The 15,284-nt window shown below is 49.2% G+C and overlaps 1 protein-coding gene across 1 annotated transcript; it reads left to right on the forward strand.

Annotated features, from left to right (window-relative positions):
• The first annotated feature begins 4,994 nt into the window (after positions 1 to 4,994).
• Positions 4,995 to 15,243, forward strand: KRT75 (keratin 75). Its single transcript, XM_070046539.1, is given in 12 exon segments — positions 4,995 to 5,117; positions 5,120 to 5,376; positions 5,378 to 5,489; positions 5,997 to 6,210; positions 8,332 to 8,390; positions 8,750 to 8,845; positions 9,674 to 9,838; positions 11,724 to 11,849; positions 11,991 to 12,129; positions 12,132 to 12,210; positions 13,574 to 13,641; positions 15,233 to 15,243. Coding segments are annotated over 12 exon segments (1,449 nt in total).
• The last annotated feature ends 41 nt before the right edge of the window (positions 15,244 to 15,284 follow it).

The raw sequence follows: 15,284 nt of genomic DNA on the forward strand, positions 1-15,284 counted from the left end.
AAGTTCTGGCCGTGTGAAAGTACACATCCCAAGTCCTGAATCTCAGTGGTTTCTTGTGGTCAATTGGCACGTTTAGTCCCTTTGGAGAGGAATTGTTGCCACTGAATGCAGGAGCAAAGGGGCCATGTGGTGGAAGGTCTGACCCCTGTACAGGCAGGCTGGGTGGTACCTGTTAGAGATGCCAAGTGTTGAGGAAGTCGGCTGCCCCGGCAGGAACAGTCAAGGTTGAAAAGTGTTTCTGGTGGGATGTCTCAGGTACCACTGCAACAGAATTATCATCACTGTGCTCAGTCCCCAGAAGCTGTGAGACTCAGGCTGTGACTGAACCTCCAGATGACCCCACCCCCCTTTCTCTTTCAATGTGAGCTCCGGGAGGGAAGGAGTTGTCTGCCTTGTTCACTGCTATATCTCCTGTACCTCCATCAGTGAACACCTGGCGTATAGCAAGTGCTAATAAATAGTTTTTAACTACAAGCAGAACTCCTTGAGACAGTAGGAGAGGGCTGTCTGGGATGCATCTAGCATATTGAGGGATTGGGGGTGGGTGGCTGAGGCCTGGGGACTCGGACACTGTACCCAGGGACCCTGGCTCTGAGCATCAGCCAGCATGCTCTAGAGAATGACCCAATCCCCTCTGCCCCCTCCAGCCTGCCCTACTCTGGCCCTGGCCTGGTTGGAAGCCAAAGCTCCTTGGTGTGCCCCCAACCCCCATGGCCTTGGGAGGTGTGCCTCCATGTTTTCCTCCCCTCTTCCCTGACTTCAAGCCCTGGTTGCCACCTCGGGTCAGTCTCCTTGAAGTCCACCACAACCAAAAGCCTCAGTATCCCTCTAAGGATGGGAGATACCAACCCGAGCAGAAGGTGCAGGAACGGGGAAGTGGAGGAGTTTGAAACTTCCAGCCTTGGGCACCAGAGCCCATACTATAGCTTTTGCATCCACGACTCCTCAAACCTCAAGAAAACTCCTCCCAGACAGACCCAACAGTACAGTGTTGGAGAAACTCAGGAGATCTGGAGAACAGAAAGGAATATGTTCCTAAAGCTCTTCTTTAAATTAGACAACCTATGTCCAGTAAGCTGCAGTCACAATTCTCTGTAGGGTGCTACGAGGCAGGGCAGGGGAAAGGGGACACACCCCAACCCTCCAGACCACCAGGAAACCAAGGCAGGAGGAACAATACGCCGATGTGCAAGCCACACACAGGCCCGCTCAGGGAACAGGTGTGAAGGGGCTGGTCTTGGGCACAGTTTATCTGAGAAGGCTTCTTGCAGGGAGAGTTCAAAGCAGAATTATAAAGGAGGTTAAAAATCGAAAAAGAAACCTCGTTGGCAGGAAGGAAAGCAGAGATGTCATAGTCTCTAAGTTCTGAGGTTTTAAAGTGGGACGCCAGGGTGTCCTAGGCATTCAGGTAGACATTGTCCACCAGGGTAAAGGTCACAGTGAAGGTCAAAGGTCACAGGAGGGGGGAGTGAAGGAGAAAGAGAGGTAATACATATCTGTTTCCATCTACTTCACCAAAGTCAACGAGTAAGACAATCTAGCTTTGGAAACAACGGTCCAGGTGGGAAAATTAGAGAGAGGAGGGAGGGAAGGAAGGAAGTGGGAAACCCCAGACAAGAGGTGATGGCCAAGGGAAACAAGATTGGAAACAAGATGATATGGCAATGCCTGGAATAGGCTCCCAGGAGAGGGTTTGGGAAAGAAAGGCATGACCCAGGAAGGAAAGCAGCCTGGAGCATCCTCCACACAGGAAGCTTAATGGGCACGAGCTGCGGTGACTCCCATTCCCGTGGACGGGCCAACAAAGGCCCTCCCAGCCTTGACCCTTCACAAGGTTTTGTTCCCTGGAAAGCTCTGAAGAGTTTCCTCAGCATGGCTCAGGAAACAAGTGTCCCTTCTGGGAGAAAGATCATCATGCCATGATTACAGAGAGCAAAGACGATTATTCTTTCCACTGCAGACGCATTCACCACGCCAGCTGGGATCTGGACGCGTTGGCAACCAGGCAAGAGAACTCCTGTGCTCCTCCTGGTCTGTATCAACAAAAGCTATGATTCACGGGTTCCCTGTGGAAAATGAGACTCTCAAGCAATTTCTCGATGGAGGAGAGGCCCGTTCCCTGGCCTCAGCCCCAGGGAGGAAATAGCCCAGAAAACAGAGAACTGCCGCTCCAGGGGCCAAGCTGCTGCTTGAGGCTGGCGAGCGTCTGCCAACCCATCATGTGCACCTCTGAAAGGACCCCTATGTGGAGAGACCACGGAATGGGGCTCTGCTTCTCTCTAGCTCGGCAATGTTGGTCTCCTTCATTTACCAAGTGGGGACTCAGTTTCCTCATCAACAAAACAGAGACGGAATACATTTCAGCTTCTCCCATCCTCCAAAACCACTGCAAGAAGCAAGAAGTCAGCAAGACAAAAGAAGATCTAAGGATTTCTCTGTCTGACTCCGCCCCCACCCCCGCCCCCGGGATGCGAGATGAAGACAAAAGGGAACGAGAAGCCTTGGAGACTCCTTATCAATTTAGATGGATAGGGGCTGGAGGACACAGTCAACAAGACCTACAGGGATCACTATAAACTTCTCTCTTAGAACGGCTTTTGCTTAAAACTGAATCATTTCGCTCTATATCTGAAATATTGTAAATCAACTATACTTTGATTTTTAAAGAATAAAAAAAAAAGAAAAGAGAACTGCTTTTACTGCATCTCACAGGTTTTGGATCATCATGTTTTCATTTTCATTTGTCTTTAGGTATATTTTAAATATAAATTTATTTTTAATTTTTGGCTGCATTGGGTCTTCGGTGCTGCATGTGAGCTTTCTCTAGTTGCAGCGAGCGGGAGCTACTCTTCCTTGCGGTGTGCAGGCTTCTCATTGCAGTGGCTTCTGTTGGTGTGGAGCATGGGTTCTAGGTGTGCCAGCTTCAGTAGTTGTGGCACACAGGCTCAGGAGTTGTGGCTCCTGGGCTCTAGAGCTCAGGCTCAGTAGTTGTGGTGCACGGGCTTAGTTGCTCCGTGGCATGTGGGATCTTCCTGGACCAGGGCTCAAACCCATGTCCCCTGCATTGGCAGGCAGATTCTTAACCACTGCGCCACCAGGGAAGTCCCATGTCTCTAAGGAATTTTTGATTTCCTCTTTAATTTTTTCCATGATCCATTGATTGCTTAGTAGCATATTGTTTAACCTCCATGTGTTTATGTTCATTGCAGCATTATTTACAATTGCCAAAATATGGAAGCAACCTGAGTGTCCATCAACAGATGAATGGATAAAGAAGATATGGTACATATATGCACTGGAATACTACTCAGCCATAAAAAAGACTGAAATTTTGCCATTTGCAGCAACACGGATAGACTTGGAGGGCATTATGCTAAGTGAAATAAGTCAGAGAGAGAAAGACAAATACTGTATGATATTACTTATACATGGAATCTAAAAAATACAACAAACTAGTGACTATAACAAAAGAAGAAGCAGACTCACAGTTATAGAGAACAAAAACTGGTTACCAGTGAGGAGGGTCAATATAGGAGTAGGGGAGTGGGAGGTCCAAACTATTATTGAGTGTAAGATAGGCCACAAGGATGTATTTTACAGCATGAAGAATATAGCCAATATTTTGTAATAACTGTAAATGGAAGGTAACCTTTTAAAATTGTATAAAATATTTTAAAAAATTTTTTTAAGACTAACAGGGAAAAAAACAAAAAGCAAGTCCTCTACTCAGTGTAGCCACTGGGGCTTTTTGATGAAGGATTAAAGGGTCAGGATCCTTGGCCATCTATAGGAAAAGCGGCCAGTCAGGGAGACTTCTGGAATAAGGCGACCTGAAACAGAGCCAAGAGGTGGTGTTTTACTGCGTACCACCTTTTCATAAGTTACTCAGTGTGTTTTCATTTTGTCTTCCCAACAGGACCACAAGCCTGTTATTAAGGAAAAAGAACGTGCATTCTGCTTCTCTCGAATCCCCACAAGACTTGCTCAGGACAGACGCCTTGATAGCACTTCCTTCACACATGCGTGATTATATCAGGAAAGAAGACACAACAAACATTGGCTCAGCATTTACATGTCCTCAGTGTTGCAGAAGCTGTTTTGCCGTGAATAATCATCACAAACCCCACTTTACAGACACCCACACCGAGGCCCAGAGAAGTTTCATGACTGGTCCCATGTCTCACCACTAGGAAGCGGCAGGGCCGGGATTCAAACCCATCTTCCCACTCTCTCAACTGCTCTCCACGCAGGCAGAAGACCTGGCCTTGAGGGTCACGTTATACAGGAATGGACAGGACATACATGCGTGCACGGACGCACACACTGACGCCCCAGAATGTCGTGTGCGACCCATGCAATAGAGTTGGCAGCTTCGGAGTAAAATAAAGAGGCAATCAAAATGGCTGGATTCCTGATAAAGGTGAGTGTAGAGCAGGATTTTCAAGATCTGCAGGGACTGCTTGAGCTGGGGACGGGGTCGGGAGGGGGGATAATTGCCCAGAAAGTGCTCAGGAATAAGATGCACACCTAAGGGATAGGAAGGAACGGGAAACAGTGAACCGCAGTCACTGGGGTTGACACAAGATGTTTGGACAAGAGGGAGTTGGTCCCAGGCCTAAGAGAGCGGTTTAGAAATGAGGCAGTGTTTTCTGAGTCCATTATAAGATCATGATTAGGACGTGACTGAAAGCTATTTACGTGCTTCTCATTCATCTGCTGATCAAGTTGCGACTAGAAAGGAGTTTCCACATGTGGGAGGGATGTCAGGGAACCAACCAGTGGCTTTTACACTGTTTCCAGAGGGGAGCTGAGTGTGGGCTCAAGGTTGGTGGATGCCAAGGAGATGCCATCAGAGGCCTGCCTGAGCACACCCCGCCCCTCCCAGAGGCCCATAAAAGCCCAGGGGGCAGGGCGCCCCAGCTGCCCTGTCTCCTCCATCCCCCTCCACACGTACCCACATCAGGAGCTCTCCTCGCCAGCCTCTCCCAGCCACCATGTCCAGGCAGTCCACTCTCACCTTCCAGACAGGCAGCCGCAGGGGCTTCAGCATGGCCTCAGCCACCACCCTAGCCACCAGCCGCTCTCGCTTCAGCTCCGTCTCTGTGGCCCACTCCCCGGGGTGGGCAGGGGAGGGATGGGAAGGATCAGCGGTGCTGGGACCAGCTGTGGAAGCCTCAGCCTCTACAACCTGGGGGGGACCAAGCGGGTCTCCATCAGTGGGTGCAGCAGCTTCCGAAGTGGCTTTGATGGCAGGGCGAGCAGAGAGATTGAGGTCAGTGGTGGGTTCGGCTATGGGGGCAGAACTGGAGGGGGCTATGGGGGCCCTGGCTTCTCCGTCTGTCCCCCTGGAGGCATCCAAGAGGTCACCATCAACCAGTCTCCTGACTCCCCTCAACCTGCAAATTGACCCCACCATCCAGCGGGTACGGAAAGAAGAGCGGGAGCAGATCCAGACCCTCAATGACAAGTTTGCCTCTTTCATTGACAAGGTGAGCCGGGGGCTGCATCTCGTCCATGCGGTTGGGTTGGCAGGAAGTTTTGGAGAGGCCCCGGCCAGAGCGCAGCAGTCACCCAACGACCTCCCTGTGGGAAAGCGCATCCACTCGGCAATCCCGGGGGCAGAGGTATTTGCAGGTGGGGCCCCGCAGGACCTGTGGGAATTCCCCCTCATCCTCCTTGGGAGCCATGCCAGCTGGTTCAGTCAACACAGAGGGAAGGGTGAAGCTGTTAAATTCCCTGGGCAAACTAACTTAACCCAGAGCAGGTGTTGTAGAGACACTTACCCCAGGAATGGAGGCCTCCAAGGCCCACTTCACTAGTTCTGTGGAGCCCCAGAGAACATCGGGGTGGCATGATGGGCTTTTCCATTTTGACGTGGAGTTGTCAGTTATATCACTGGCAGATGGGCATACTTTTCCTCTCTCCCGTATTAATTGAGGTGTCTGGCTCTGTCTCCCCAGTTTCTCCAGACTTCACTCTCTTCTTCCCCCATCCAGATGCCGTTCCTGGAGCAGCAGAACGAGGTCCTGGAGACCAAATGGAGCCTGCTGCAGGAGCAGGGCACCAAGACCGTGAGGCAGAGCCTGGAGCCCATCTTCAACACCTACATCAACCTCCAGTGGCAGTTGGACAGCGTCACCACCAAGAGGGGCAGGCTGGGTGCTGAGCTGAGAACCATGCAGGATGTCGTGGAAGATCTCAAAGTCAGGTGAGAGTGGGAGACCCTTAGATCACATGCAGTCATCCCAGAACTCCGCTTTATGAGGACCAGAGGGGTGCGAAGGAGCAGATGCCCGTGTCAGGGAGGTTTGGACTTGCAGTCATTATCTCATGAGAAGAAGACAGCAAAGTATGGGGTAACCAAGGGACCCTCATCTCATGCATCACTATTAACAAGAAGCCTACTCTGTCTGTCTCCGTGACTGCCAAGGGACATCTGCGTCATCTCACAAAAGATTCCGACTCTGGAAAGCAATATATTATTTTATAATCGGCTTATTATTTAACTCTGCTGGACATGGGCTCTGTTATTGAGACACCTGCATTTCCCAGATGCACACTAGAGTATAAACCAGTCCATCTGATCCTCCTCAGGGGAGGCAATTTTGACTTGCCATCACCCAGGCTACAGTAGGTGAGGTATCTAACAGAAAGGACGGTCCTCGCCAATCCCTTAGCTGGCTCACCCTTGGTTTCTGAGTTAGAGCAACACCTACTCACTAAAAGCACACTACTTAAATGACTGCCCTGAGGTTCAGTGAAAATATATCAAAATCGACCGGAACAGTGTCCTGAACAAAGTTTACCCCACAGTTCCAGCAGGCACTTGAGGCAGCAAAAATTTTTTTTCTTTTTTGTAAAGCAAGCATCTGCTTTTTTTTTATTATTTTATTTTTATTTTTGGCTGTGTTGGGTCTTCGTTTCTGTGTGAGGGCTTTCTCTAGTTGTGGCGAGCGGGGGCCACTCTTCATCGCGGTGCGCGGGCCTCTCACTGTCGCAGCCTTTCTTGTTGCAGAGCACAGGCTCCAGACACGCAGGCTCAGTAGTTGTGGCTCATGGGCCTAGTTGCTCCGCGGCATGTGGGATCTTCCCAGATCAGGGCTCGAACCCGTATCCCCTGCATTGGCAGGCAGATTCTCAACCACTGTGCCACCAGGGAAGCCCAGCAAAATTTTTTAAAGATTGGAATTGTGCATCTCTAAGAGGATGGAGTTGCATAAATGTGTATTTCTATTCCTATCAGTTGCATGCTCACCTTCTAGTCTTACAAAAGAAAAAAGGGAAAAAGAAACTCTGGCAGAAGAAATTATTCCCCTTTTACAGGGGGAGAAATAGAGGTTAAGTGAATTACCCAAAGTCACACACAGGTCAGCGGAAGAGCTGGGAAGAACTTAAGGTTTCTTAGCTCCTGTTGCACCAGTACAGTCCTCCTCGGTCTGGGAAGAGTTCAATCAAACACTCACTCATAAATGCTGGAGAGGGTGTGGAGAAAAGGGAACACCCTTGCACTGTTGGTGGGAATGTAAATTGATACAGCCACTATGGAGAACAGTATGGAGGGTCCTTAAAAAACTAAAAATAGAATTACCATATGACCCAGCAACCCCACTACTGGGCATAAAACCTGAGAAAACCATAATTCAAAAGGAGTCATGTATCACAATGTTCATTGCAGCTCTATTTACAATAGCCAGGACATGGAAGCAACCTAAGTGTCCATCAACAGATGAATGGATAAAGAAGATGTGGCACATATATATAATGGAATATTACTCAGTCATAAGAAGAAATGAAATTGAGTTATTTGTAGTGAGGTGGGTAGACCTAGAGTCTGTCATACAGAGGGAAGTAAGTCAGAAAGAGGGAAAAAATACCGTATGCTAACACAGGTATATGGAATCTAAGAAAAAAAAAGGTTATGAAGAACCTAGGGGTAACACGGGAATAAAGACACAGACCTACTAGAGAATGGACTTGAGGATATGGGGAGGGGGAAGGGTAAGCTGTGACAGAGTGAGAGAGTGGCATGGACATATATACAGTACCAAACGTAAAATAGATAGCTAGTGGGAAGCAGCCACATAGAACAGGGAGATCAACTCGGTGCTTTGTGACCACCTAGAGGGGTGGGATAGGGAGGGTGGGAGGGAGGGAGATGCAAGAGGGAAGAGATATGGGAACATATGTATATGTATAACTGATTCACTTTGTTATAAAGCAGAAACTAACACACCATTGTAAAGCAATTATACTCCAATAAAGATGTTAAAAAATAAAACAAAAAATAACCCTTACTCACAAGCACGCCCTCTCTCCTCTGTGCTTACGGGGACGAGGATGAAGTTAACAAGCACACGGCTGCTGAGAATGAGTTTGCGGCTCTGAAGAAAGTGGTTGGGAATGTCTCTCAAAGGAGAAAATTCAAAACCGAATCCTGGAGTGTGGGGTGATGGACCCTTAGGCCGCCCAAGAAAAGTGACTTCAACCTTGAGAATATCTGGATAGCTCAAACCTGCCAAAATCCTCCCTCTGTATTTATGGCCCCAATGACCCTGCTTGGGTTTCGGTTAGCCCAGGAGATTCGAGCCTGCAGTTCCCAGCAATCACCCACCCCCAACCCCAAACTCCAGATACAGAGTTTGCTAAAATCCAAACTGTAAGGGCCATGGAGGAAGAGTCTGCCCAGCTTCTTTTGGACTTGCTGCCTGGTGCCAGGGTTTCAGAGGAGCATTCTGTGCTGTCTTTCCAGGACTTGGATGCCCCCTACATGGACAAGGTGGACCTGGAGGCCAAGGTCAACTCTCTGACCAAAGGGACCAATTTCCTCCGGGTGCTCTTTGAGGCAGTAAGAGCCTGCAAGTGTGTTTGTCCCTCCTATGTCTGGACCCTGAAAAGAATAGGATGTGGCAGGGTGTTATCCATATAGTGCCTCTACCCGGGATGGAGGGCTTAGGAGGTCATGGGTATTGGGAAGAACTGCTTGAAATCCTGCCACGTTCAACCCCACCCCACCTCTGAGGCTTCTGCCCCCAACCCCATGGCCTAGCAAGGAGGGAGTGCTGATTCCTAAAATCCCATGTCGTTGGGTAACATTTCCAAGGAATTAAGACCCACCTCTCCCTTCCCCATCCCAGAAAGTTCATAAGGCAAGCTGCCCCTCAGCCCTTCGGTCAGGGTGTTTCTTGGCCCCTGAAGATGCCTCTTTCTGGGCACTGCCACTCTGATGGCAGAGACCTGGGTCTGTGGAAGGGGAGAGAGGGGTAGAGAGTGATGAATTCACACTGTGCAGGGGGAGGAGAGCAGGGTCCGAAAAATCACCCAATCCCGAAGAAACCTTTAATGTTGGCATATGAATCACATAAGTCGTATTCAACCTGATATAATTTGGATTCAGAGAACACTTACTCATCCTTCATACTCAGGGAAAATACACAGAAGGAAGCCCTGAGAAGAGATGCTGAGGACACACTCCCATCACACTGATCTATGACCCAGAAACTCCTCAGAGGTTGACATGGGACCTCCCCCTCCATCAAATGACTGGCATAAGAAGAGCTGGGAAATCCCTGCCGGGGTTGCCAAAGGATTCCTGACTTAGATGGGAGGTCAACTGCATGATTTCGAGACCCCTTCTTTTTTTGCTGTAGTGATGCTGAGTTAACTGGCTCTGCAGGAGCTGTCCCAGATGCAGACCCGGGTCAGCGACACATCGGTGGTCCTGTCCATGGACCACAACTGCAGCCTGGACCTGGATGGCATCATCGCCGAGGTCAAAGCCCAGTACGAGGACATCGCCAACCGCAGCCGGGCTGATGCTGTGTCCTGGTACCAGACCAAGGTGAGCGTGGGCACCTCCGTGATAGGCTCCAGGGCTAGTGTTCTCTGAAGCCCCAAATCATTGTTTAACTGCTAGCCACAAGCCTCAGGAATCATGTGAGCATTCCTGTTTCTTTCAACTTGGCAGGAGCCAAGTTGAAAACTATGAAAACTAAGCCTGAAATGCATGCGGAAACCCTAATACACACACACTGATATGTGGTCAAGAAATGCTGGGTGCTCAAAAGGACAGTCACAGTCCCCACACCACTTACAACTGGTTGGGGGTTGGATGAGACTCAACCAACCAAGAAACGGTCATAAAACTATTTCTAAAGGGCTTGTTTATTTACGGAGCTCCTACTATATGACAAGCAGGGTTACAAAGCTGTAAATGAATGAGCTACAAAAGGAATCCAAGGTCTGGGAGGCCATGAAGTGAATGAACAGTCACAGAAAGGAAAAAGCACTAATAAAACACTTCCAAGAAGGGTGGGTTTTCAGTCTGTGTTGGAAGCAATGAGAGGAAAAGATTGCCAAGGAGCAGGGAGGGGTTCAAGGCTGAGCAAGCGGTCCCATGGGGCTGCAAGGCAGAAATGAACACTGCTGAACAAAAGAGTTTGTACTGGGAAGAGGGAGGTTGGAATAACCACGGAGAGCTACTATCCAAAGACGCAGATGGCCAGAAGGTTTGGCTTTGGAGGGGTGTAGTAGCGTGGATGGTCCAACCCATGAGATCAGTTCTCTGCCAAATGCAGGTGCTTTTCTGGGGCAGCTGCTCACCTACAAACTGGCTCCCATCCCTTGCCCTGATCTGGGCATGGACTTAGTCCGTACCACTGCAATGTGGTAGAAAGGAAGCAGGGTGTCAGGTGCCAGGGGTGCAAGGGCGAGGCAGCCCCTTGGTGGTAAGTGGAGGTGGGATGCACTTAACTCCAGGTGGGATGGTTGAAATGTATAGTGAACGATTCCCTTTGCTGGCAAGGCTGCTGTTCCCTTTAACTGTGTGTGTCTAGAAACGAAGAAGGTGAACTATTCAGCACTTTCAAAACTGGACAGATCTTCACTCAGGCAGGGGCTCTTCTTCTGTTGGGCAAGGGCGTGGGTTTTCTTCAGGCTGCTGGAGGACATAGGGTGCATTTATTTCTCCTAAATGAGTGTGTCCTGGATACGCACTATTAGACAGAGAGCCACCTGAGATGGAGGATTCTGTTACAAAGTCTTCAGAACGGGGTACTCTACATTCTGGACACCGTCCAACACCGTTCCCCTGCATCTCCTCCCTGTTTCCCCAACACCTGTGTCAGGAGGGCCACCAAAATTCATGGTCACAGTTGGTCTGGACGTATGCCCCGTGACCAAGAACCACCCCCCCAAGGACAATGCCAAGTCACCTGTTACTCCTAGAGCTCTGCGTGCGCTTTCCTATCCAGGGTGTTCGCACACAGGCTGTTTCCCGGTCTGGAATATTCTCCCGCAAGCCGGTCACTTAAGTCAATCCTTCCCAGCCTTCAGCGCCCGGCTCAAATATCTCCATCTCTTGAAGGACTTCCCTGCCCATCCCCCCAGCCACTCCCATACCTAGGTCAGATTCCTTTATCACACCCCCATAAGCCACTGTTCAATTCCTAAGGGACTCATCTCAGTTTGGAACCATAAACTCGATAATATGCTGGTTTGATTGTTGCCAGAAAACTGTAGGCAGGGCTCTGATTATGCTCTTCATGATATTCCCAGAGCCCAGGACACACCTGGCGAGTAGATGTGCTCAAGAAACAAGCGAGGGAATGTGCGAACGATCAGTGAATGGATGGGCCCGCTCATGGCACCGAGGGTCAGGCTGGGTGCACAGGTAGTGCCCTTGCCAGTGTTTGATGGAGTGACTGACTCTACTCTGGTGGCATCAGTACGAGGAGCTGCAGGTCACGGCAGGCCGGCCCGGCGATGATCTCCACAACACCAAACGAGAGATCTCTGAGACGGACCGGATGATCCAGAGGCTGAGAGCCGGGATCGACAACGTCAAGATGCAGGTACATTCTGGCAGGGCCCAGAGCTCCCCACACACTCAATTCTTCTGGGTCATTCTGCCACTCTTACAGGACTCCTACCCAAGAAGCACCAGATCTCCAGAGGTTAGCAGTAAGGCTCACGGCTTCCTCCTTTCCTTACAGTGTGCCAGCCTGCACACAGCCATCGCCGACGCGGAACAGCACGGAGAACTGGCCCTCAAGGATGCACGGGCCAAGCTGGTGGACCTGGAGGAGGCCCTGCAGAAGGCCAAGCGGGACATGGCACAGCTGCTGCGTGAGTACAGGAGCTCATGAACATCAAGCTGGCCTTGGACATGGAGGTCGCCACTTACAGGAAGCTGCTGGAGGGCGAGGAGTGCAAGTGAGGGCAGATGCACCAACTCCATCCCAGCTGCCTGGGCATTCCTAGGGGCCCAGGTGCTGCAGGCCCCTCCTTGCCTGGAAAAGGGAGCAAAACGCACGTGGAATTGGACTATGACAAAGAATACAGGTGCAATTTCTTTCCAGGGAAATCATGAGCAGATTCCCACATTTGAGGTGTAACTACTTTTAGCACCCGATAGAAATTTAGGAGCTGATTGGATCTCCGTAATCAACTTCTATCAAAGGAGAAAGTTGGTTACACGGTGGGTCTGGATATGTGGTATGAACTGAGAATAAATTGTCCTAGGATTTGGGCTGACAGGTCTACCACTAACTAGCTATGTAAGCTTAGGAAACTCAGTATCCCCTCCCCTGCCCAACCCCAGCCTTCAATTTCATTAGTGATGGAATAAAGAGGCCAGGTCACATGATCCCCAAAGCCCCATGGGAGTTTTGTGCTCGCCAGTTACCAGCTGTGTGACCAAGGGCCAATTACTTCATCTCTCCAGTCCTCACCTGTAAAATGGGGATAACCACAGTTTCTATCTTATATGTTATTAAGGGGGCCAAAGTGAGGGACTATATATGAAGCTCTTAGAACAATGCATGGGACACAGCAAATGGTCAATAAATGTTAGCTATCTTTCAGTTTAATGGCCAAAGATATGCGCTCTGGAGTCAAATGAATCTGACCTCAAATCCAGCTTTGTGATCATGGGCAAGTTAGTTAACCTCTCTGATCTTCAATTTCGCCATCTGTAAAACTGAGATAATAAAACCTACTTAATGGGGTGTTGAGAGAATTAAGTGGCATAATGTAGGCAGTAGGTAGGTAGCCCTTTTTAGTGTTCTGTCTGTGTTTATAATGAATGCCACTTCTGCCCTCAAGATGCTAAAGCGAAACTACTCTGCTTGCTACAATGATAGACTTACTATTGTTATCGTTACACTTACGACTCAGACTCCTCTCCACACCTGTAATAGCCTCAGTGCCTGACAAGAGTCCATTATTGAAAGAGAGCTCTTCTTGTTCTATGATACCCCTACCTTTCCAGCTGACAGTAGCATATGATTAGCTTTAATTTTCTTAAGGTGTCTACCTCATTTACACCAAAAAATGTGTTTCTGAGATTACAGGTTTGACTCCTATGAACCCCAAACTCTGCATTATTTCATTCATTAGATTATTATTTTTAATACTACTAGTATTTAAATAATTTCAACCTCCATTACTTCTGCAATAAAAAATAATTCAGGTTTTTCTAAATACATTTAAAACAATTGCAAAAACGTCGCTTCCAATGGCTGTAAGCTGCTGGACACCACAGTAACCTTCCTTCTCCCCCCTCCCCCCCAATCAGGCCGAGCGGAGAGGGTGTTTCTCCAGTTAACATCTGTGAGTATGACATCTTCTTGTATCGTTTGGAGTGTATGTGGCTGGGGTCTGGGGAGCTGGTGGGCATGCTGGAGGGTGGCAGGGATACAGGGGGCATTGGAGGGGATCCCATCTATAGGGGGGGCATTGGAGGGGATCCCATCTATAGGGGGTTCATTTTGAGAAGGTTTGAGGTTCTGAGTTCGTTAAAAAGAGCTGTATTAGGAGGGTCTTTAAAGTCACCATTCTTACCTCTTTGCAAGTGAGAGAGGGGCCACAGAGGGGGCAATGGGAGGTTTGATGTAATCCTTCTGCATGGGTTTGGAAGAGCCATCGGCTGCACCTCCCACCTCCCCGAATTCCACACCTTTCTTTTTTTTTAACATCTTTATTAGAGTATAAATGCTTTACAATGTTGTGTTAGTTTCTGCTGTACAAAAAAGTGAATCAGCTATATGTACACATATATCCCCATATCCCATCCCTCTTGCGTTTCCCTCCCAGCCTCCCTATCCCACCCTTCTAAGTGGTCACAAACCACTGAGCTGATCTCCCTGTGAGATGCAGCTGCTTCCCACTAGCTATCTGTTTTACATTTGGTAGCGTATATATGTCATTGCTACTCTCTCATTTCGTTCCAGCTTACCCTTCCCCCTCCCCTTGTCCTCAAGTCCATTCTCTATGTCTGCGTCTTTATTCCTGTCCTGCCCCTAGGTTTGTCAGAAACTTTTTTTTTTTAGATTCCATATATATGTGTTAGCATATGGTATTTGTTTTCTCTTTCTGACTTACTTCACTCTGTATGACAGACTCTAAGTCTATCCACCTCACTATAAATAACTCAGTTTCATTTCTTTTTATGGCTGAGTAATGTTCCATTACATATATGTGCCACATCTTCTTTATCCATTCATCTGTCGATGGACACTTAGTTTCCTTCCATGTTCTGGCCATTGTAAATAGAGCTGCAGTGAACATTGGGGTACATGACTCTTTGTTTTTTTTTTTTTTTGCGGTACACGGGCCTCTCACTGTTGTGGCCTCTCCCTTTGCGGAGCACAGGCTCCGGACGCGCAGGCTCAGCGGCCATGGCTCACGGGTCCAGCCGCTCCGCAGCATGTGGGATCTTCCCAGATCGGGGCGTGAACCCGTGTCCCCTGCATCGGCAGGCGGACTCTCAACCACTGCGCCACCAGGGAAGCCCAGGACTTTTGATTTTAAAAGTGGGGCAATGGGAGAAGGATGAGACCAGATGGTATTTTAACAATAATAGCAAATACACAGTACCCTGTGCCAGGCATAGGCGTGGTGCTTTGCAGACGTTAACTAGTGTGATATTTGTAACACAGCAGCTCTGTGAGGCAGGACCAGTGTTATCCTCATTCTACAGATGATGAAACTGAGGCCCAGAGAGGCCCAGTCACTTACCCAAAGTCACATGACTAGCACAGGACAGAGCTGGGGTTGAAACCCAGGTGGCAGGCTCAGTGTCCTGAGCCTGCGCAGCGCCAGAGTTATGCTGGAAAACGGAAGGACAGGCATTAGGAAGCATGGGGAAGCTTTAAATGCATCGATGTCACTCATCAAAGTGAGTCATTCGGCCAGACTAAATCCCTGACCCTGATTCCGTTGCCTTCGGGGGCAGTGAGTGGGTGAGGAGCTCCTTGGGGGCCTAGAGGAAATAGGCGGGCTGTCTC

The sequence above is a fragment of the Globicephala melas genome, chromosome 10 (assembly GCF_963455315.2).
Source record: "Globicephala melas chromosome 10, mGloMel1.2, whole genome shotgun sequence".
Taxonomy (NCBI): domain Eukaryota; kingdom Metazoa; phylum Chordata; class Mammalia; order Artiodactyla; family Delphinidae; genus Globicephala; species Globicephala melas.